At 42.9% G+C, this 22,585-nt stretch overlaps 1 protein-coding gene across 2 annotated transcripts in view; it reads left to right on the forward strand.

The window, feature by feature from the left end:
* lcor (ligand dependent nuclear receptor corepressor) overlaps nucleotides 1-22,585 on the forward strand; it is a gene marked incomplete at its 5' end in the record, with an annotated part of 55,181 nt that overhangs the window by 17,487 nt on the left and 15,109 nt on the right. For both annotated transcript variants that reach the window (XM_079807597.1, XM_079807598.1), the window contains one exon: nucleotides 5,320-5,385. In XM_079807597.1, the coding sequence (XP_079663723.1) occupies nucleotides 5,320-5,385 (66 nt within the window). The remainder of the gene's footprint in view (nucleotides 1-5,319; nucleotides 5,386-22,585) is intronic.

The raw sequence follows: 22,585 nt of genomic DNA on the forward strand, positions 1-22,585 counted from the left end.
GGGTAGCTCTTCGTTTATAAAACAACCATGGAACGCGTTATGGCCATATTCTAGGATGACAATGTCAAGATTCATCAGGCTCAGACTGTGAACGAATGGTTGGGATGGTGCATGAATGATCATTTTCACACTTGAATCGGCACCTCTGAGTCCAGACCTTGAATTAATTGTAAGTCTTTGGGATGTGCTGGAGGAGACTTGACAGAGTGCTGGACTCTTTCATTGTCAATACATGATCTTGACCAAAAATGATGTGATGTAATTTCCATCAAGAGGTGCATACATTTTTGGTCAAGATCTTGTATTGACAATGAAAGAGTCCAGCACTCTGTAAAGTCACCTCCAGCACATCCCAAAGACTTAAAATAAATTTAAGATCTGGACTCAGAGGTGCCGATTCATGTGTGAAAATTATCATTCATGCACCCTCCCAACCATTCGTTCACAGTTTGAGCCTAATGAATCTTGACACTGTCATCCTGGAATATGGCCATGATGTGTCTTCTTACATGGTTGTTTACTGTAATTATCACTTTTTATTATTTAATTTTTGAACTTTATTTCCTGGGTCAAATCGGAGTGGATGTTAATATACATCTGCTTCTTTTCATGTTTCTAATTGTTGGCGTTCCCAGCGTGCATTGACCCTCTCACACTGTTTAGATCTGTTTTGTATAATGCATTGGAAGATAGTGAGACCTCTCAAAATGAGTTTAGTTTAGCTCCATAGTATTCTATCTACATTTTGTGGTGCGTGAATATTAGAGCACATTAAAAAATTATTTTATTGTTTTTTTGTGTCAAAGGAGTAATAAAAGATATCAAGCCTGAGTTTTACAATTGAGCTCCTAATCATTTCAGTGGCCTTCAGTCGGATAATGAAATAATTGGATAATTAATTAGACGTTCTGCTTTTGGCACATGGCGCACTGAATAAATCATTGGCCCCAACAGGACGGTTGAACCGCGCAGCATGACTCCTGCGTGCCGCCACACTTCAGCCGTCAGCTTCCTGTCAGAGAATTATCAGGGAAATGTTCCTGCTTTTTCCCCTACATACATAGACGAGCCATCAGGGTCACAATGGCAGGTTCTTCACAGATTAGGATTGCTTACTCAAACACTGCGGCTTTTTTTGTGGGTTAACTCCTTAACCAAACAAAGAGAAATGACCCATTTTCCTCCGCCCCTCCCCAATTTGAATATGCTTGGAGTGAAATTGGATAAATGCAGTTGAAATGCAGAGAAACTACTCTTTAAACACAACAGTGGACTGAAGAATGGGTCTAGGATCATATTTTGGAGTGTTTTTCTTTTGAACTGCTTGGGGCCGGATAAATGGTGACATCCGGATGTATATGTGGGAATCTACTGATTTTTCTGCAGTGACTACCAATAAGATTTAACCGAGTGTGTGTTAGTCAACTATATTGTTCTTGAAAGCTCAAAACTAATTTTGCTTCGACACAGTGATTTGTAGTGTTTGCCTTTGACCTGGCTGTCACGATACTGACGTTTTTGTGTATCATCCGTCTCTGGGAATGGCTCTACCAGATAGAGATGGTGGTAGTTGACACAGATTTCCTATGAAAGAACAACCCCAACCCCCTTTCTACCTTCTGTATGGAGGAGGATGTTATGGATTGGGGGGAGGGAGTTGGCGTAATTTTGGGTTAAGATAAACCACGGGGAGGAAAGCATGCACCGTCTCAATATGCTGATTTTAATGATTTAATGAAGGTATTGTCCTCCCTAGAGAGAGAAAGATCTTTTTTTCCCCCAGTCTTTATGTAAGATGATATTGACCTCTCGGGTGGTGCTTGGTTCCTTAAAATGTTACAGAAGAAGTCCGGAAGATATTGACAACAGCGCAAGCCTTTAGGAAAGTCTATACATTGCAAAAAATGCTTTTCTTACTTAGTATTTTTGTCTTGTTTCCTGTCTGAATATCTACAAATTCTTAAATCAAGATGCATTTACTAGATGAGTAAAATGTAACATTTTCTAGGAAAAAAAACAGACAAAATTAAGTTAGTTTTTGCTTAAAGCAAGTAAAATGATCTGCCACTGAGGTAAGAAAAATAATCTTGTTTCGGTTTGAATAATATTTCTTACTCCATTGGCAGATCATTTTGCCTTTTTTAAGCAACATTAAGAGTTCCCCAGACATAATATCTTATGTATATCTTATATTTTAGTAAATGCATTTTGATTTAAGACATTTTTTATATTTGGACTGTAAACAAGACAAAAGTACTAAGTAAGAAAAGCATTTTTTGCAGTGTATTTTAAGACTGAATTAGACGATTATTCATTTTTTTTAAAAATGTTAATAAAGCAGTACAGTCAATTCTTCGCAACATCTATGAAGCCAAAGTGTTATCAAATTATTGTAATATTCATTCAGAAGCAGTTTATATCCAAGTTCATTATAAAGGGGCCAAATGTCAAATGGTGTGCCTCAGGGTTCGGTACGTGGTTCAGAGTGTTTGAAAATCTCCAAATCGACATGCTGTCGCCACAGATAAAAATAATGCGCACATCTGGTGTGCGGCGCTTCGATTTTCTTTTCTTACTCTTATATAAATTTAAAGGGGATAATTTTATAGGAATTTTAAGTCGATAAAAAAACCCTAATGTAGTTCATGGATTGAGAAACATAAGCAAAGCACTCCATGTTAATTGGGTTTGGACTAATTTCTGCATTAGACGTAAAAACATGATTATGAACTGAGCCTTCTATAAAAATCTGACCTCAACGTAGATTAAACATATGCAGTTTGTTATGTTATATTTAATTAAATTTAAGATTTATCATGTGTGGGAAGCTTGCTCTTGGAAATAGTGCCCTTCAACCATCTGCAGTGTTCAGAGTCTGTACGATATATCGATCTTATCTACTGGTTAGATACATGGGTGCTTGTTGCCCAGTGAAAGTAAATTATTCATACATCCACTACACTATATATAGACTATTAATGGTCATCAGGAAGTTCAAACAAAAAGCTGCTGACATGACCCTCCCTGGTGTCAAATTGATTGGCTTGTTTCTGTGCGTTGATGGGACGTTTCCCCGCCCTGGTTTGACTGTTCTTCAGTGAATGCATTCTTTACTAGTTCTTGGCGATTTAGGCTGTGAATGAATGTTAGTTTTGTTGGCTTGAATGAGTGGCTCTGTGTCGTTGTCCCACACAGTTGTCCTCTTGCATTTGTGCATTTTGTATTAAGTATTATGCCGAGACTTGATAAAACAAATACTTGATACCCTGCAACCCAACTTGGGTTAGGACTAGATTTTAGGCCTGATTTTATAGTTGTTTATTTATTTTTTTGTGACAACTGTAAATTATTTTAGATTTTTTTTAAATTTAAAAACACTTTTTACCATCAAACATTCCTTGAAGTAACTTTAGGACTGCAAAAAATGCTTTTCTTACGTGTTTTTTTTGTCTTGTTTCCAGTCCAAATATCTAAAAATTCTTACATCAAGATGTATTTACTAGATAAGTAAAATGACATGCGATATTATGTCAAAACTAAGTGAGTTTTTGCTTAAAACAAGCAAAATTATCTTTCCAATGGAGTAAGGAAAAATAATCTTGTTTCTGTTTGAAATCTTGGCAGATAATTTTGCTTGTTTTAAGCAAAAACTCGCTTAATTTTGATTTTATTTTCCAGAAAACAAGAAAAAATATCTTATTTAATTGTACTTATCTAGTAAAAGACAAAAACACCAAGTAAGAAAAGCATTTTCAGTAGTAGTTTTGTGGTACGTGAGATCATTAATCGTTGAGAAAATGTACTTTTAGCAGATGTCCTTTTTTCCAGAAAAGTGTCTCATCTTGCATTGCTCGTTATTTTATACAATAAAAAAATAAAAATAATAGGCCCCACTTTATATTAGGTCGCCTTAACTACTATGTACTTACATCTAAAAATAAGTACAATGTACTTACTGTGTTCAAATTGTATTGCAAAACACCTTTGCTGATATTGAGGTGGGATATGGGTAAAGTTAGGGACAGGTGTGGTGTTATGGGTAAGTTTAAGGGTAGGGTTAGGTGTAAGGGAAGTGTCAACTGTGTAATTACAAATGTAACTACAGAAATTAATTACAGATGTAATTACATGCAGGTATTTTTTTAAATGTAAGTACAATGTAAAAACATGTATGTACACAATAAGTGCATTGTATCAAATTATTAATTAAAATGTTAGCACATAGTAGTTAAGGCCACCTAATATAAAGTATTAACTAAAAATACAGAACACTCAGAAATCATACATTTTTATAAAATTCTCTTTGCAATATAACTCATAATGTGTATCTTTATCATATGAACAACCACACTGACTTTCACAAGCATTTAATGCAATATAACTCGGTATCAAGTCAAATTCATGAGGGTTTCATTGTTTTTGGGAAGAGCATGGCAAAAAATGTGTATGTTTGTGAAATGTAATTACAAAACACACCAACAAAAAAAATGTTGTACTTTATCGCAAATATCTTTGCATTCTGTGCCCAGTGCTCGATGATTGTGTACCAATGCAATTATCCACTAGAGCTGGAAAACCGCTGCAGTTTGAGCATTAATGCGGTGCGTTTAATGGACTAGAATGTTAGCAGTCTTTGAAGTGCTCATTTTTGTTTTCAAAGCCTCCTTTGTAGCCAGCAACAATTTGGAATGCATGCTTTACAAGCAAACTGCAGTGGGAACAGCTGATGAATAGTGAATCGCACTGTTTCTGTTTCTGTCAGAAAGACAGCAGCTCCTGAAGGACAAAAACTTGTGCTCGTGTTCTTCGTAATCATTGTGACAGCAGAGCTGAGGACGTCATTGAGCAAACTCTATGGATTTGCCTTAATTCCAGAAAAAGCCACTGTAATGCGTTCAAGTGTATACGGTGTAGATGCACACAAATGTTATTTTGCTAATGTTTTTTTAGCTTTTATATTTTTGGTGGCAGTTCTCTACATTCAGACGTCTACTTCGCATCTGGCTCCTTTCTAAGATTTCCGGGGCTTGTATAATATAACTATTGTAAGACACTGACACAGAATAATACAGATTTTTTTTTTTGGTTTTGTTTCCTATTTTAGCAGGTTCATCAGGGTATATTCATTCAACGATGCTGTTGATCCAGTATTTGCACTTAATTAAATTGAGTGGCGGAGTTAAATTGGCAAAGAATTGATTTAGTTCATAAAACTGAAGCGGTTTGTGCATGTGTGGGGGTGGACGTGGGTGGACATGTGATTTGTACTTATAGACCTTTCATATCGCTACTAAGAATGTACCTTTGTCTTCTCCACAGGGTTTGAAAGCATTTTGGAGGGGCTGTTTGGACCAGGACTCGTAAAAGATCTTACCCTCTTTCAAGGTCAGTGTCACAGTTTATATGATGTAGTGAAGATTGCAATGACAAGGAGCTTGACGCTTACTTTTTCCCCAAGGAGCACTTGTGCTCCTAAATTTAAAAATGTAGGAGTGCATATAGAAACTTGGAAACTTTGTATATATATACTTAAACGCACTGTAATAAACCGATTTTGCCATACTAGTGTTATTTTGGCATTACTGAGTTTTTATTAATATTTTGAATTTTCTGCTGTCATTTTAATTTTAGTTTTAAGTAATTTTGTTGTTTTTCAAATTTGTATAGTTTTTAATAATTGTTTATTTCAGTTTATTTCAGTTCAAGTTAATTAAACTAAATTAAAATAAGAAAAGTTTACAAGTATTTCAAGTAAAGAGATGTTTTTATGGTTTTAGTTTTTGTTAACTACAATAACACTGATACTAGTAAAATCTATATATTTAATAAGATGTTTCAAATAATGTTCGTAGCCTTTCCTTCCTGTGACGTGCCGCCCCAGAGAGAAGCTACAATAGTTTACTCTAAATTAAATGAAAATTAAATTAAATTACATACAGTTTGTGTAACCAAATCATAACTGGGTGTTAATTGGACACGCGGCGTGACTTTTATTTAATAAACGAGTCTGAAATAACACTGGGACTCTTATTTTGAAATGTCTATGCTTTATTATTGCAGCTGCTCAATTACAATTCAGATAAGGAGAGAAAAAATATGCGTTCTTACAACCGTACACAACATATTACAGTATAAACATTGTCATATTTGATCAGCATTAGTTTGGTTTGGCATAAATGTGTGTGAGTCTGTCGAACGCACAACAGCGCCACCGTCAGGCTTTGAGACGTGAAGCGCTCACATTTATTTAATGAAATCATAGCATTTTGAAGTATCACGATTTATGTTTTTCCATCCCCAAAATATAAGATGCCTTAAAATGATCATTAAGATGCTTGTTGTACCATTTAAGGTATTGAAGACTTTTTATGATCTTACATTTAAGAAATCTGATATTCAAAATATATTGTACAGTTCACACACATCTATCTTTAGTCGCAAATGCGAGTTAAATGGTCGCACTGTCAAGCCCTAATACTTTTAGTTTAGGATCTAATTAGAATCTAGTTTTGTTGGAAACTTCTACAGTCTAAATAAAGAAGATCAAATTTAAATCCTCAGATTTTATTAATTTAGCCATGTCACTGACCTTATATTATAATTTATGAAAATCTATTAAAATATGAATTATTACATATTTAAAAGCATATTTAAAAAAAAACATTTGGCCACAACAAACAATTTTGCCTGTAAAGTTGTTCATCTGGTTGTTGTTCTACTGTATGTTACCAAAGAAACACTAGTGTCAGTGAAGAGCATGTTCAGAACGAAATATGAGCTGAAATGAAATTTACTGCTCATAATTTACAATCGACCTGTAATTTTGTCAAACTACGAAAAAGTTAGCCGATTTATTTCAGAAATGTTTAAAGTGTCATTTTAGTCTCAGAATGCTTTAAACATAATACATAATCTGAGATTTAGTGAAGTTAGGAAGGACATCTGGAATAAAATACATGTACAGCTCCTAATGGGAGCCACTAAAAGTGAGAGAGAGATTTCTAGAGGTCTTAAGTTATTAGAGTTTTGATGTCATTAGTGACATTTGCTCTGATAAAACGAGTGCACAGACACACCAGTAGGGGTCAAACCATCATATTCATTCACGGTGAAAGGCTAAACCAAAACCCAAGTCACTTAATTCCAAATGACTGGCGGAGGAACATTGTTTTGGTAGTTTTATGCCTCCACTAAATGATGGACAAATCTTTTGTATTGCACCTTTTTAAATAAGCTAGTTAGAATGAAGAGGTTTCCTGTCGGCTCAAATTAAATTGCTCAGTTTAAAAGCACCTAGTTTCTTCTTTTGTTCTGGAGTACCTCAGGGCTCTATTTTAAGCCCTTCAGTCATTTTGTAAATTCATAAAATAAAATGCATCAATCTAATTGCACATTAGCAGGTCAGCCAGAAAAGGCTCAAATGGTCTGTTTCTATATGTATAAATACTTAATTGTTCACTCTATTCATGAGCTTAAATCATCAAATCACATAAAGCTAACTACTTTTTTTTCACAAATGAGCGTGGAATATAAACATGGCTTTGATGTTCTTTTTTCCAGCACTTGAAGTGCAAATTAAAAGTTCACACAGTGAACAGAAATCCGTGTGGCAACATGTGACCTTTTTCTCCAAGCTTTGACTTGTGTTGGCAATCATTTATTTTTGGCTAGAGCGGTTCATATTAATGAATGTCCAATATATTTTGTGTTTGATAATTTTAAGGACATTTCTGTTTACCTTTTGCTGTTACTAGCAACTACAGTTAAATATTAAGAAAACTAGCATTCATACCCGGATCAGCACACGTTTCTTTGAGAGATTGATTGCTTGAGACTTTAGTCATCATTTATCAAACTGTTCTCGGGTTTTCTTCACTATTAAATAATATACCCTTGTAACACATGACTTGTTTAACGTACCTGTCACACATGCAGTAGTCTAGAATAGAAAGATTGTCTCCTCTTGGGTTATTCTGCAGTCAAACGGTCAAGAGACGGCAACTCCTAAAAATAAGCAAAATGACATTGTCATGTGATTGTTAGCTAGCAGCTATGATCAGACACAGCGTTGAAAATATAATCTGCCAAGGATCATAACAAAGAAGAATATTTAAAAGGGTCATATGAGGGGTCAAGTTTTATCACTTAAACCCCTCCCCCCGAGGCCCACTTATGGTAGTCAAGGTTTCTTACACCAAAACCATTGTAATTTACTTTCTCATGACTGTTTTCCACCCCCTCTTAGAAATAAACGGACCATTTTATGCCTTTTATGAAGTTTGCACAGGATTCCTTTCAATGTTCACCAATTAATTCGATCGGCGCAGTCTTCCATGTGATTTAATTTAATTCATATGTTTAAATCAATTGACTATCAGTGTTTAATCAGCTGTTTTTCTCTCCAAATGTGATTTCACTGCATTAGCAGTGCGCTTGAGATCATCATCAGGCTGAAAAATAAAACCATTCCTAAATCAGGTGATAGAGATCGACCGATATTGTTTTTTCTATAACCGATGCCAATGCCGATGTTTAGAGGCCAGGGTCAGCCGATGGCTGATATGTGCTGCCAATTTTTAGGGCTGATATCTTGAAGTTTTTCCCTTCATTTGCATGCTAAAATGTCACTAATACGTGGATGCACAACATTTCTAAACTTAACTTCATAATTTATTGAACACTGACTTGAACCATCTCTCAAATCTTAATTTTGTGCACTGCATGGTATTAAAATAATTTTTATCCAAAGTTAACCAAACAAATCAATAAACTGACCAAGTATTAATGATAAACATGGCCATAAATGCCATTCCCATTCTATGCAATGCATCTATACAGTATATCTAATTTGCATAGTAATGTGTTTTTGGGACAATATGTAATGTAAAAAGACGTGTAATAAAAGGAGTAATAAAAAGGAATATTTTCATAAGAATATCATATTTCATAAGAATATCCAGACAAAACTGTGTATGTTGTCAGAGATATTCACTAAAATATAATGTCCTCAACAGAGACAAAACCTCTTGTGCAGAGTGAATCCAGAATTTATATTCAGATGTCACTTCCGAATGAATGAAAATCAATAGTTTTATTCAATGGATTTTATAGCCTCGAGTTTCGCGAGCCTGCATTAACTCAGCACTGAATAAAAACTCTGCCGTTTTGAGCGGTGCTGCAAAAACACGTTGTAAATAGATGCATTTGGCGCTCTCCAGAGTGCGAACACAAATGTGCAAATCTGCCCAATCTGTTTCGCCAGTATATTATTACAGTATCAACTGAGGGTGCTTTTGCTTGTGTTTGAGGGTGCCTAGCACCCCTGTAGAACCAGGCCTGCATCAAACCATGCTTCCGAACATGGCTGCTCCAGGACAGCTCTATGTCTCCGAGCCCGGTGCTGTCTGTGAGCGGGGCGGAGTAATGTAGCCCTCGCCCTCAATCACGCTGTAGTGTTTGTGAGAGCTGCCACCTTTTCCAGAGGGAAATTCTCTGAGTCCGATACAGGAAAAATAAAACAGAACTTATAACATTGGGGCTAATATGTTAGCAAGCAAGCTGCTGATAGTTTTCGACTACAGTCCTTAAAGTTAACTGCAAGTTAGCGAACCTTCTACCTGGTGTAACATTATGCCAGTTCCCAATGGCACCGCACCAATAACACGGGGCTGCCTGCGGACGTGCCTGACTTTAAATCGGCGCTACTAAACATGGATATCGGCCGATGCCGATATATAAAAAAAAGAAAGACAAATTTCGGCCCAATATATCGATATATCGCTCAACCTCTAATTAAAACCTGTCTGTACCTTTCAGCATTCATGATCCCATCAATTTGGACAATATTGCCAACACCACTGGCAGAAAAGCAGCTCCAAATCGATCTTCACTCCAATCTTTGTGAGCTTTAGCATATCTTGGCCTTTTCACCCTTTCCCCTTCCAAAAAAGTGGTTTCTTGGCTGCTACCCTTCCACAAAGGCCCTTCCTGATCCTGGTCAAGTTGGCATCCTGATGAAGCTGCCAGATGCTGAGCCAGGACTGGACTTCTTCCAGCCTCTCACATCAAGTTTTCTTGGCCTTCCAGTCCTTTTTTTTGTCCTTGTCCTTTCCTGATTCTTCAAATTTCTTTAAAACAGCTTGAATACCCCATCTTGAGTATCCAGTTCAGGGCTTGACAATAAGGACTGTCCGATGGCCCGGTTGCAGCGTGAAAGACACTCGGGGCAGGTTGACGGAACTGTCACCTGCACGCTTGGGCCAGTGCTGCATCTTCATTGATAATTCGCGCATTTGTAAGCTTTGCCTATTTAAATATTCAAGCACACATAGACGAAAAAATGCCCGTGTCTCTCAGTTTGTTTCTCGTGCGGCGCAGCAACACTAGACTATGAACACTAGCTTAAGCGCACCTACGCGTCTCACAGTGCGCAAATATTCACACATAATTATGTCAAAATGCCTGTCTTGCCGAGTAGCATCGTGAACATAGTCGGTTATACCTTTTAAATGAACGTAAACATGAAATATGCCAGTCACCTCCAAGTTTTATGGCCCACAGAATATCTGAACATGCAATATATCAAAAGAAAGAACAGACCCTCTGCTTTATTCTAGCTTCATGAGTTTTTTTTTTTTATCTACACTTGAATGTGGGTAAGTTTCATGAAAAAAAGCAACATTTTGAGCAAAAAGCAGAGAAAATCGCGTTTTTTTGTTGTTGTTCAAAAGACTACATCCAGATGGGATTCAGAACGATGATCAAAACACAGATGGAGTAGATCGAGTCCATCATCACCCCCAAAGCTTTACAGTCATATAGCTCGTCCTGGGGCGACATTTCATTCAGTAACAGCCATTTTGATTTAGATGCTGTTTATTGCAGATGATTGCATTATTTTTCATATGCATCTGCTTATATGAGGTTGCTCGTTTCTTTTTCTTCTTCGCCTGTGTTTTGATTAGGAGATTCTGCACTCGTTAAGGAGATGTGTAATAGTGCCCCCTACCATATAACAGTGAAATCCGGGAAAATATCATCAATGGCAGGGAAGCATTTTCTTCTTTTATACAGTCTATCGTTTTCTCATAAAAGACGAGATGACAAAAGACAGAAAAAAATCACTCTCTGCTCTTGACTGAATAACTTTAATAAGAGTTAATCTATATTTATACTGTGAAGACTATGCAGTGATAGTAGGTAGACAGGAAGCGAAGTGGGAGAGAGAGAGAGAGGGGGACGGGATCGGGAAAGGTCCACGAGCCGGGACTCGAACTCGGGTCGCCCGAAGCGCAACAGCGCTATATGTCAGCGCACTGCCCACGAGGCTATTGGTGCCGACACAGTGATATTTTTTGTTCACTATTTCGGTACCTGAAATTCTAGTTTAGACCAACATGAAAAGAACCGTTTTTCATTTAATTTGTTCTGTTGTATTTATTTGTGCTGTTGCTTGTAATTCTATTATTTGTTTATTTCATTACAGACTGTAACAATATCTAAAATGTATATGAGTTAGGCTTTTTGGAGTCAACCTTATTTATTAAGGTTACATGGATCAAAAACAACAAAAACAATAGCAAGGCCTATTTTATTTTATTTATTACTTTTTTGTGCAGGGCAAGTAAAAATGTGAACCACTGGCCCAAGCGGGCCCAAGCCCTGCAGTTTATTTGCTGATTTCCCTTTGAGAGTGGCCTTGCTGATGCAAAAGTATGATTTTTATCTTTAGCATTTTGAATGTAATGATATGATTGAAATTGGTCTTCAAAAGCCTCCAATAAATTAAACTCATACAGCATGTGTATATAATGCTTAAGCCTGGTGTAATAGACCTTTTTCACAACAGTCATTTTGACATCAAATAGCAGGACAAAAAAATGACATTTAAGTAGGGATCCATTACATTTAGGTTTTTTCGAGAGCCAGGCTCCTGCTATTGCTCGAGTGTATTGCTCACACTAAATACTCGCCACTTTAGCCTATAGAAGCTGTTTTTTAAGCAAGCAATAAAGTACTCAAGGCTAGTGCTGTATGGTGAATAAGTCATGGCTGAAGTACGTGAAGCAGAGTAAAAAACAAAGCCAAATACAGTATATATCAATGCAACTTTCATGAAGTTAAATCACTAAAGCCTTCCTTCCACTGGAAGAAATAGTCTGACTGTGAAGACTTTTATATTGAAAGGACTGAAACTTGTTGTGAACACAGAGCAAGATGAAACTGACAAATGCTTTGACTAGCGCTGTCAGTGTCAGGACACAGGAAAACCTTTACAGTTAAAAGCACATATAGATATCGCAGTGGACTTTCATACTGATTTTTTTTTATGAACATAGGACTGACCTGAAGGAAAATGCTACAATGGCTAGAAAAAGTATGTGAACCCCTTGCATAATCTGTGAAAATGTGAATAATTTTAATAAAATAAGAGGGATCATACAAAATGCATGTAATTTTTAATTTAGTCCTCTCCTGAATAAGATATTTTACATAAAAGATGTTTACATATAGTCCACAAGACTGTAATAAAAAAAATAGCTGAATTTATAAAAAGTGTATGAACCCTTGATTCTTAATCCTGTATGTCGTTCCCTGATGATCCACGGCTGTTTTCTGTGTTTTGTGATGGTTGTTCTTGAGTCTCTTGTTTGTCCTGAACAGTTAAACTGACCCACGTTCTTCAGAAAAATCCTCCAGCTCCTGATGATTGTTCAGTTTTCCAGCATCTTCTGCATATTTGCGCACTTTCCAGCAGTGACCGTATGATTCTGAGATCTGAGAACGATTGAGGGGTTTACGATTGTACAGGATAAAGATGTCAAAATGTTTCTTATTTTGTTTAAAAAGCTTTTTTTTCATGTAGCATTGCCCTTCAGAACCAACAGAAGATACTTACATGTTTCCTGGAAGACAAATTAAGTACAATTGACCTTGATCTTCAAATTCAGAAAGTTTTCACCCCCCGGCTCTTAATGCGTTGTGTTTCCTTCTGGAGCATCAGTGAATGTTTCAACCTTTTTTAATAGTTGTGTTTGAGTCCCTCAATCGTTCTCAGATCTCAAAATCATACAGTCACTGCAGGAAAGTGTTCAAATATGAAGAATATGCTGGAAAACTGATTTTTCTAAAGAACGTTGGTCAGTTTAACTGCTCAGGACAAACAAGGGACTCATGAACAACCATCACGAAACAAAAAAAAAAACAGTCGTGGATCATCCAGGGACCGACACACAGGATTAAGAATCAAGGGTTCATAAACTTATTTGAATAAATTCAGCTTTTTTTTGGTCTTGTGGACTATATGTAAACATCTTCTATGCAAATTATCTTAGTCAGCACAGTACTAAATAAAAAATAACATGCATTTTGTATGATCCCTCTTATTTTGTTAATGTTTCACAGATTCTGCAAGCGGTTCACAAACGTTTTCTCGCTCACTCAATCTTTCTCTCACATACTCTACATAATACAGTATGCATCAATGAACAATGTCAATGAGAACAAACATATGTTTACGTTGCTAAGAGTGGTTGCTAAGGTTGTTGTGCAGTGATTGACAAATAAGAATCAAGGACTGGAACCAACCGTTTTATAATACTGCATACAAATGTCCTGTATTTTCTGGTTGTATTCTAATGAAGAGACTGAGAAATATGGTCATTACACTATTGGGGCTGAACCATGAATATTCGAATATTCGTTCGGTGGGTTGGTATTCGATTTTCAATTTTGGGATTCGAATATAAGTTTGTTTGTTTTGCATATGTTTACACTATAACTGCAAATGTTTACACTATAAAATCTGCCGACAATTTTTACAATTATCTTACAGCCTAGCCATTTTAATAGGATGGACAGTTGAATAGAAACCCAACCTTGTTATCCTTAATAAATATATTTGCTTCTTCTTAGGCTAAGTGTTCCCTGCAACTGAGTTCTCTGTCCAGAGCGCACAACTGCATGAGCTTATACGGAAGAAGTGCATGCCTGAGCTTGCATTTTGGGTTAAGCTGCGTTCGTTTGACTTTGTGGAAAATAGAATAATAGAATCAAAATGTATTAGCCTTTTTACCCATTAGGGATGTGACGGTGAGGGCTGTCAATGAATGAGAGTGCAGCCTGTGCGCATTTTAGTTTCGTTTTGGAATTAGCACCAATTCGGGTGCAGGTTGCTTGAATGGTGGGTTCATTAGCCTATTATTATTAAATTAAAAACACAACAACAAAACAGTACAATGACTTTCTATTCTAGCACCGTCCCCACCGTCGTTTGGATTTTTTTATTCGGTTGTTAAGTCTTATGTCACGCGGCAGCGCTTCCGGGTCCAAACGCTCTCATACGCATCTCATACCACAAGAAAAACAACAAACGGTGCTAATATACACACACAATGGGGTGTAATACTACAAAAAAATATATATAATCATAACCTTTATCTCCAGACTAAAATTCCAGATGGCCAGACAATGATTCATCTTTTATAAATCGTTAAAGTATTAATGTCTGTGACGCTGTGAGACTGTTGTGTAGACTGTAAGTATTTAAAATGTTTAACTTTTTAAAATGTTTGATGTTTAATATGAATAAATAGCACTCATAAACGGCCGTCGATGGCATTCTCAAGTGAAACGAGTTGAGGCTTGGACCCAGAAACGGCGTTCCTTACGTCACGACTTAACAAGTGGATAGTAATACAATAATTTAGTTCAGTTAGAGAACGTCCGGTTACGTATGTAACCCTCGTTCCCTGAGGAGGGAACGGAGACGTACGTTAGTGACTAACGAATGGGGGTTTCGCTTAGAAGCCAATCATCTTCATCGTATTCAACAGCGCCCAATGGCAGTGCCAATGCCATGGGCATGCGGAATTTGCATGCGTAACTCCGCCCCACCTCGTGGGTATATAAGGAAGTACGCTGCGAACATCGCATTATGTTACTGCTGCAGGAGCCAAGACTGAACTCCTCGCGTTCCAGGCAGCACAGCTGACGTGGCTAAGGAAACGTACGTCTCCGTTCCCTCCTCAGGGAACGAGGGTTACATACGTAACCGGACGTTCCCTTTCGTTCAGTCACTACGACGTACGTTAGTGACTAACGAATGGGGGAACCTGTAAAACAGCGCCACTCAGCTGTCATCCAGTGCCCTGCGTAAGTGTGAGATCCCGCCACTTAAGGCCCTAGGACTCCCACTTATCACAGGATTACCAAGGTACACTGGGAAGCATATCCCAGTGAGGGAATGCCAAGGTGCCTACCGTAGGGAGGACTTAGAGAATACACATATGACCCGCTGAGGGTTGCATATGGAAGATCTCTAGGGTACCAGCCGAAGGTGGATTTTTAACCCTAGGGGTGGCAGGGACTTGCCAAGGGAAAGACACCTGCTCACTGAGGAGGCTTACGGTGGGAATACTCGTGTGGGGGTCGCCAGAGGGGAACCATGCACACGGAGCACCTGGCCGGACATGAGGGTCTGGGCTCGAAAGGGCAGACTGAACTGATGTCGGCGTCGACAGTGCTGGAGGAGCTCAGGGCTCCCGGGGAGCTCACCTGAGGAAATATCGCACGTATCCAGTCATGGGAGTGGAATGGCGAGCAAGCGAAGACACCTGAGCGTGGTCCATTACCGGCCCCTCGGGGGGGCGAGTACAAAGTCGGACACTGGCTCCACTCGGAGATTGTAGAATCTGGCGAATGTGTTGGGTGTCGCCCAGCCTGCAGCTCTGCAGATGTCTGTTAGCGAGGCGCCATGCGCTAGAGCCCAAGAGGAGGCCACACTCCGGGTGGAGTGTGCCCTCACACCAAGGGGACATGGTCGACCTTGCTGCTGGTAAGCCAAAACAATGGTGTCCACCACCCAGTGAGACAACCTCTGCTTTGAGAGAGCACTTCCCTTCCGCTCTCCACCATAACAGACAAAGAGCTGGTCTGAGGTCCTGAAACACTGCGTCATGTCTACGTAGGCGCGGAGAGCGCGTACTGGACAGAGCAATGCCAAGGCTGGGTCTGCCTCCTCCAAAGGCAGCGCTTGCAGGTTCACCACCTGATCTCGGAACGGAGTGGTAGGAACCTTGGGCACATATCCGGGCCGGGGTCTCAGGATCACGTGAGAGTTAGCCGGCCCGAACTCAAGGCACGCTTCGTCAACCGAAAATGCTTGCAGGTCCCCGACCCTCTTAAGCGAGGCCAATGCGGTCAGCAGAGCCGTCTTCATAGACAAGAACTTAATCTCGGCCGACCGCAAAGGCTCAAAGGGAGGCCTCTGCAGAGCACTTAAGACTACTGAGAGGTCCCAAGAGGGAACGAGAGGAGAGCGAGGAGGATTCAGTCTCCTCGCTCCCCTCAGGAACCTGATGACCAGGTCGTGCTGACTTACCTTTTTGTCTCCCAGGAGATCGTGGTAGGCAGATATTGCGGCCACGTACACTTTCAGGGTGGAGGGAGACAGCCTTCGCTCCACCCCCTCCTGGAGAAACGATAGCACGGACCCGATCGGGCATTTCCAGGGGTCTTCTTGGCGGGAAGAGCACCATGTGACGAAGAGGTTCCACTTCAACGCGTAGAGACGTCGTGTAGACTCAGCTCTAGCGGAAGTGATGGTAGCGACCACCGCAGGTGGAAGGCTACTCAAACCTGCCGTGTCCCGTCCAGAAGCCACACGTGGAGCTTCCAGAACGCTGGACGCGGGTGCCAAAAGGTGCCCCGTCTCTGAGTCAGAAGGTCTGGTCTCAGAGGGATAGGCCAGGGAGGGGCTGTCGCAAGGAGTAAGAGTTCTGGGAACCAGGTCTGGCCGTGCCAAAGCGGGGCGACCAAGACGACCTGCTCCTTGTCCTCCCTGATCTTGCACAGTACCCGTGCAAGAAGGCTCACTGGGGGAAACGCATACTTGCGTAGCCCGGACGGCCAGCTGTGCGCCAGTGCATCCGTGCCGAGGGTGCCCTCGGTCAGGGAATAATACAGGGAGCAATGGGAAGAGTCCTGGGAGGCAAACAGATCTACCTGTGCGTCGCCGAACCGTTCCCATATCAGCTGGATCGTCTGGGGGTGGAGTCTCCACTCTCCGGGGAGAGGCTGAAACCGTGACAGCTCGTCGGCTGCACAGTTCAGGTCTCCAGGGATGTGGACAGCACGAAGGGACCTCAGGCGCTTCTGACTCCACAAAACGAGATGGCGGGCGAGTTGAGACATACGGTGGGAGCGTAGACCGCCCTGGTGGTTGATGTACGCTACTACGGCCGTGTTGTCTGTCCTGACTAGCACATGTTGACCCTTCAGCAACGCTCGGAAGCGGTGCAGGGCGAACCGTACAGCCAGTAACTCGAGGCAATTGACATGCAGAAGGCGCTGGGGTCCTGTCCAGGAGCCCGCGGCTGCTTGTCCATTGCACATGGCACCCCAGCCCGTGGATGATGCATCTGTTGTCACAACAACATGCCTGGAAGCTCGTTCTAAGGACACTCCGGTCCGTAGAAACTTGAGGTTCGACCACGGGGTGAGTGTCTGTAAGCAGGCCCGAGTCACTAGTACCCGGAGCGTGCCAGACCGCCATGCCCATCTCGGGACTCGATCGCGTAGCCAGTGCTGAAGCGGTCTCATATGAAGCAATCCGAGCGGCGTTACCGCGGCTGCAGATGCCATATGCCCCAGGAGCCTCTGAAAATGTTTCAGTGGAACCGCACTCTGGCCCTCGACTTGTCGAAGGGCAGTCAGCAGAGACTGCGCGCGCTCGCTCGAAAGCTGCGCGCACATGGCGACCGAGTCGATATCCATACCGAGAAAAGAGATCCTCTGCGCGGGGCAAAGTTTGCTCTTCTCCCAGTTGACCCGAAGGCCCAGACGGGCTAGGTGATGGAGCACCAAATCTCTGTGTCCGCAAACCTGCTCTCGAGAGGGACCCAGTATGAGCCAGTCGTCGAGGTAGTTCAGGATGCGGACCCCGTGCTGCCGAAGGGGCGCAAGGGCTGCCTCGGCAATCTTCGTAAAGACGCGAGGGGACAGAGATAGCCCGAATGGTAGAACTGCGTACTGATATGCCCGCCCCTCGAAAGCAAACCGTAGGAACGGTCTGTGTCGAGGCAAAATGGAGACATGGAAGTAGGCGTCCTTCAGGTCGATCGCTGCAAACCAATCGTGTGGACGAACGCATTCGAAAAGGCGTTTCGCTGTCAACATCTTGAACGGAAACCGGTGAAGGTAACGGTTCAGGATGCGCAGGTCCAGGATTGGCCGTAGCCCACCGGTCTTTTTGGGTACAATGAAGTACGGGCTGTAAAACCCGCAATTCATCTCGGCTGGAGGGACAGGTTCGATCGCACCCTTCGCCAGTAGGGTGGCAATCTCCGCTCGCATGACGGGGGCGTTGGCCCCGATCATGGTGGAACGGACTCCCTGGAAGCAGGGAGGAACCCGTGCGAACTGAATCGCATAGCCGCGCCTGACGGTCCGCTCGACCCAGCGGGACAGCCCTGGAAGCTGAAGCCAGACATCCAGAAACTGCACCAGCGGGGTCATACGGTGTACAGACGTACCCGGTGTGGGCTTGCAGCGATGCAGCGTCACCGGCCCGGACATGGGAGGCTGTGGGGCGTCCCGGTGCGGGGGCACGGTTGACAGCTGCGTCCTGACAGAGGAGACCAGGGAAGGACCAGCGTTCCACTGGGGTCTGCTCTGCCAGGAGGCTGGCGACAGAGTGGGATGCGAGTGGCGGGACCCGTGGGTGGCGCGCACCGTCATCACCGGACTCTGTGGGCTCAGGGATGGGAGTGTTAATTCTTTCTTTGACCAACATAGGGTGCTGCTGACCCGGGGGCCAGCAGCTGAACAAAGGATTCTCCCCCGGCCCTCCACCGGGGGAAGGAGTGGTCCTGCTACCATCTCCTTGAAAGAATTTCCCATCCCTGAGCCGTCCGTCTCAGGAGCGCCGCTTGGCCTGGCGTTTAGCGGGGCGCGGGGCGGCCTGAGGGGACTTGGACGCCTTCCTACGGCTTCCTCCGCGACCCGGCCCGGGTGAAGGCTGCTGCTTGGACCGGGTGGGAGGGGCGGGAGCCTTAGGAGGGCGTCCTCGGCGTGGAGCAGACTGAGTTGACTGCGCCGGCGGCGGGGTGGAGGCAGCAGCTGGCCGCCGGGGCAGTACGTGCTTAATAGCCTCAGTCTGCTTCTGGGCGATTGAGAACTGTTGGGCGAAGTCCTCAACCGCCCCGCCGAAGAGGCCGGCCTGGGATATGGGGGCATCGAGGAACCGGGTTCGCTCGGTGTCCCGCATATCGGCCAGGTTCAGCCACAGGTGACGCTCCTGGACCACATTTGTGGACATCACTTGACCCAGGGAGCGTGCGGTCACCTTCGTCGCCCGGAGAGCGAGGTCGGTGGCGGCACGCAGCTCATTTAAGAGCCCCGGATCAACTCCACCCTCGTGCATGTCCTTGAGGATCCTGGCCTGGTAGACCTGGAGGATCGCCATGGCATGCAGCGAAGCGGCAGCCTGCCCCGCGGCTCTGTGCGATTTCGACACCAAGGTTGATGTGAATCGACAGGCTTTGGAGGGGTGCTTAGGATCACCACGCCAGGTTGAAGCGCTCTGAGGACACAGTTGCATCGCAACAGAACGTTCAACTGGAGGGACCCCAGTGTACCCTTTAGCTGCCGCCCCATCGAGGACGGAGAAGGCGGAGGAAGTCACCGAACGGTCACGGGAAGACAACGGGGACTTCCAGGACCGCGTGAGTTCCTCATGCAGCTCGGGAAAGAAAGGTATTGAGGGCAAGGACTGACGGGTGTCAGCGCGAGCCCCCAAAAACCAATCATCGAGCCTTGAGCGTTCGGGACAGGGTGGAGGGTTCCACTCGATCCCTAAACTCGCGGCTGCCCGAGACAACATGGCTGTCAGCTCTGGATCTGACTCGGGCAATGCTGGCACGCCCGAGGGCGGCAGCACAGCCGAGTCATCATCTCCAGAGGACTCGAGCCCACTTTGTGATGCGGTGATCGACATCGCATCCTCCTCTGGAGCGCCAAATGAGATGCGCGGGGGGGCCGGAGCCGGCCCCGCGATCTGCATCTGAACACTCGCGGGTTGCAATGTGCAAGACGGGGGTGTGGCCCGAGGCATGAGCGTCGGGGCTTTGTTCCACACCGTAACCGTCAAGTCACCCTGACCACCAGCCGAAGTACTGGGCCTCTGGGACTCAGTAGATCGGGGTGTGGTAGAGGGGACTCTCACTTCAGTACGAAGGTCATGGAGTCTTGACCGCAACATTGCGATGGTCATGTTCCCGCAGTGAGAACATGACTCATCCGCGAACGCTGTCTGAGCATGCTGAAAGCCCAAACATATCAGACAGTGTTCGTGCCCATCAGAAGAGGAAAGCAACCGACCACACCCAGAAGTACACGGACGAGACATCCTGAAAAGGACGCGTCACGTGTAAGCTCTTTTATGAGAGGAAGCCTCGCAGAGAACGCCGAAGCGCCCAGGGACCACACACCAGCTGTCTAGCGGACCACTGCGCAGATCAGCAGGCAGGCAGTATGATGATCACTGGAACGCGCCGTAACACCAACGCCTCTGGAAAGCTGCTCGTCTCGAAAGCTGTCGATGACTCAGATCAGGCTTGTAGGAGTGAAGAGATCCTCTTGGCTCCAAAGCAGAAACATAATGCGATGTTCGCAGCGTACTTCCTTATATACCCACGAGGTGGGGCGGAGTTACGCATGCAAATTCCGCATGCCCATGGCATTGGCACTGCCATTGGGCGCTGTTGAATACGATGAAGATGATTGGCTTCTAAGCGAAACCCCCATTCGTTAGTCACTAACGTACGTCGTAGTGACTGAACGAAAGGGAACAGACAATACAAATAAAAACTGAACGTGTCTGCTTAATAAAGCACAAGTCTCGGCACAAGCGCAGCAGGAGTCAGATCTCATTCATCACGAGAGTGAGGAGCTGACTAATTTGGTTTCAAAGCGAAACGTAAAAGCGCCTATTTAAGTGAGTTTGACATTTGTTTTGTTGTTGTGTTTTTCATTAAGAATAATAGGCTAATGAATCCAAACCCGAATTGGCGCTAATTCTAAACCGAACTGGCATTCATTCATGGCCTCACAGAGAACGCATTTACAGACGAACTGTCATTCACGGCGTGTGCGCACTGGAGCGTTTTCAGTTCATGCAAATGGAAGCTTAAAGGTCCACTGAAATGCTTTGGGACGTGCAGCATTATTCCACGTGTTGACTTAATTTCCCCTGAAACGACTCAAGCTGTTAGCAGCTCCTCCCCTTTTTTGAAACAGCCAGTAGCGTTTCGTTAATACCACAGTTTGACTAGAGCCTTTCTGTTTGTTAAAGGGCATATTGCAGGTAAAAAAAAATTCGAGATTAATATATAACCATGTATGAAAATACCATATGAAAAGGTAACGCAGGATTTAAAATGTTTTAAAAAAGACATGAGCACAAATTTAGTAGATAAAGTGGCCGTTTCGTTGGCCGCTTGGAAAAAGCGTTTTTTTTTCCACATCACGTCATATTACGTCACGAGAGGGAGTCACTTGCCGAGCTCTGCGTTGGCTCAGTGCAGAATAGGTTGGTATTCAGTACGAGTCTGTGTATTTTCGGTCGTTTTTCTATTCCAATTTATCATTGTCATGTTAAATTATTGTGTCCAGCCTGTCTGGACATCGAGTCTACAGGTTTCCTAAAAAAAAAAGTTAGGAATTCAGCATAGTGGCGTGCAGGTGAAGAAACGGGACTTCCCTTCGCGCATCTGCTTCGAAACACGCGGTGGTGTGTATAGTGCTTTAGACCGGAGGATTATCATCCCTTCGATATGATGGAGTCAAACATTGTTATACTCATGTAAGGCCGGCTACACACTGGCTATGTGATTTGAGCGGCGTTTTCTATGTCTTTACACACCAGAAGCGTGTCTGACACGGCGCTGCTGCTGCTAGGTGAAGTACAGGGAGGGCTATACTTCATGTTAAACTACTGATACAGCAAAGACCATGCGTGCGTCTCAATCAGCTCCCTAGTTCAGTAGTCAGGGCACTGATCAGGACATAAGTCAATGGGCTGACTCCCTGATCAGTGCCCTGACTACTGAACTAGGGAGCTGATTGAGACGCACCCAATGTCGGCAGTATTGACGGCAAAATAGGCTACAGAATATTTAGTTCTGTATTGACAGGTAGCCTATTATTTGAAAATCGAGAATATTTTTCTTTCTTAATTACAATTATGTCTGCATTTATGTCAAAACCTAGACTTTCAAACATCATAATGTAATTTATTAATATGTATTCGTGTCAAAATGACAAACAGCTTTTCCTATTCTATTTGGCCTGGAAACGCTTCCAACACACTTGCATGTCGTGAAAAATATGCGTTGGTTCTATTTCTAGCATGTGCTTTCGGCACGGCTCGAGCCACGCGTGTCACGCAGCCAGTGTGTAGCTTGCCTAAAGGATGAATAAACATCCACACGCAATGCTTCTTTGCCGTCGTGTTTACATTGATGAATACAAAGTATGTACATTAACACAAATTAATACAGTCTCACACTTTTTCGAAAAAAAGTTC

The sequence above is a fragment of the Gobio gobio genome (genome assembly GCF_949357685.1).
Source record: "Gobio gobio genome assembly, chromosome: 24".
Classification (NCBI taxonomy): domain Eukaryota; kingdom Metazoa; phylum Chordata; class Actinopteri; order Cypriniformes; family Gobionidae; genus Gobio; species Gobio gobio.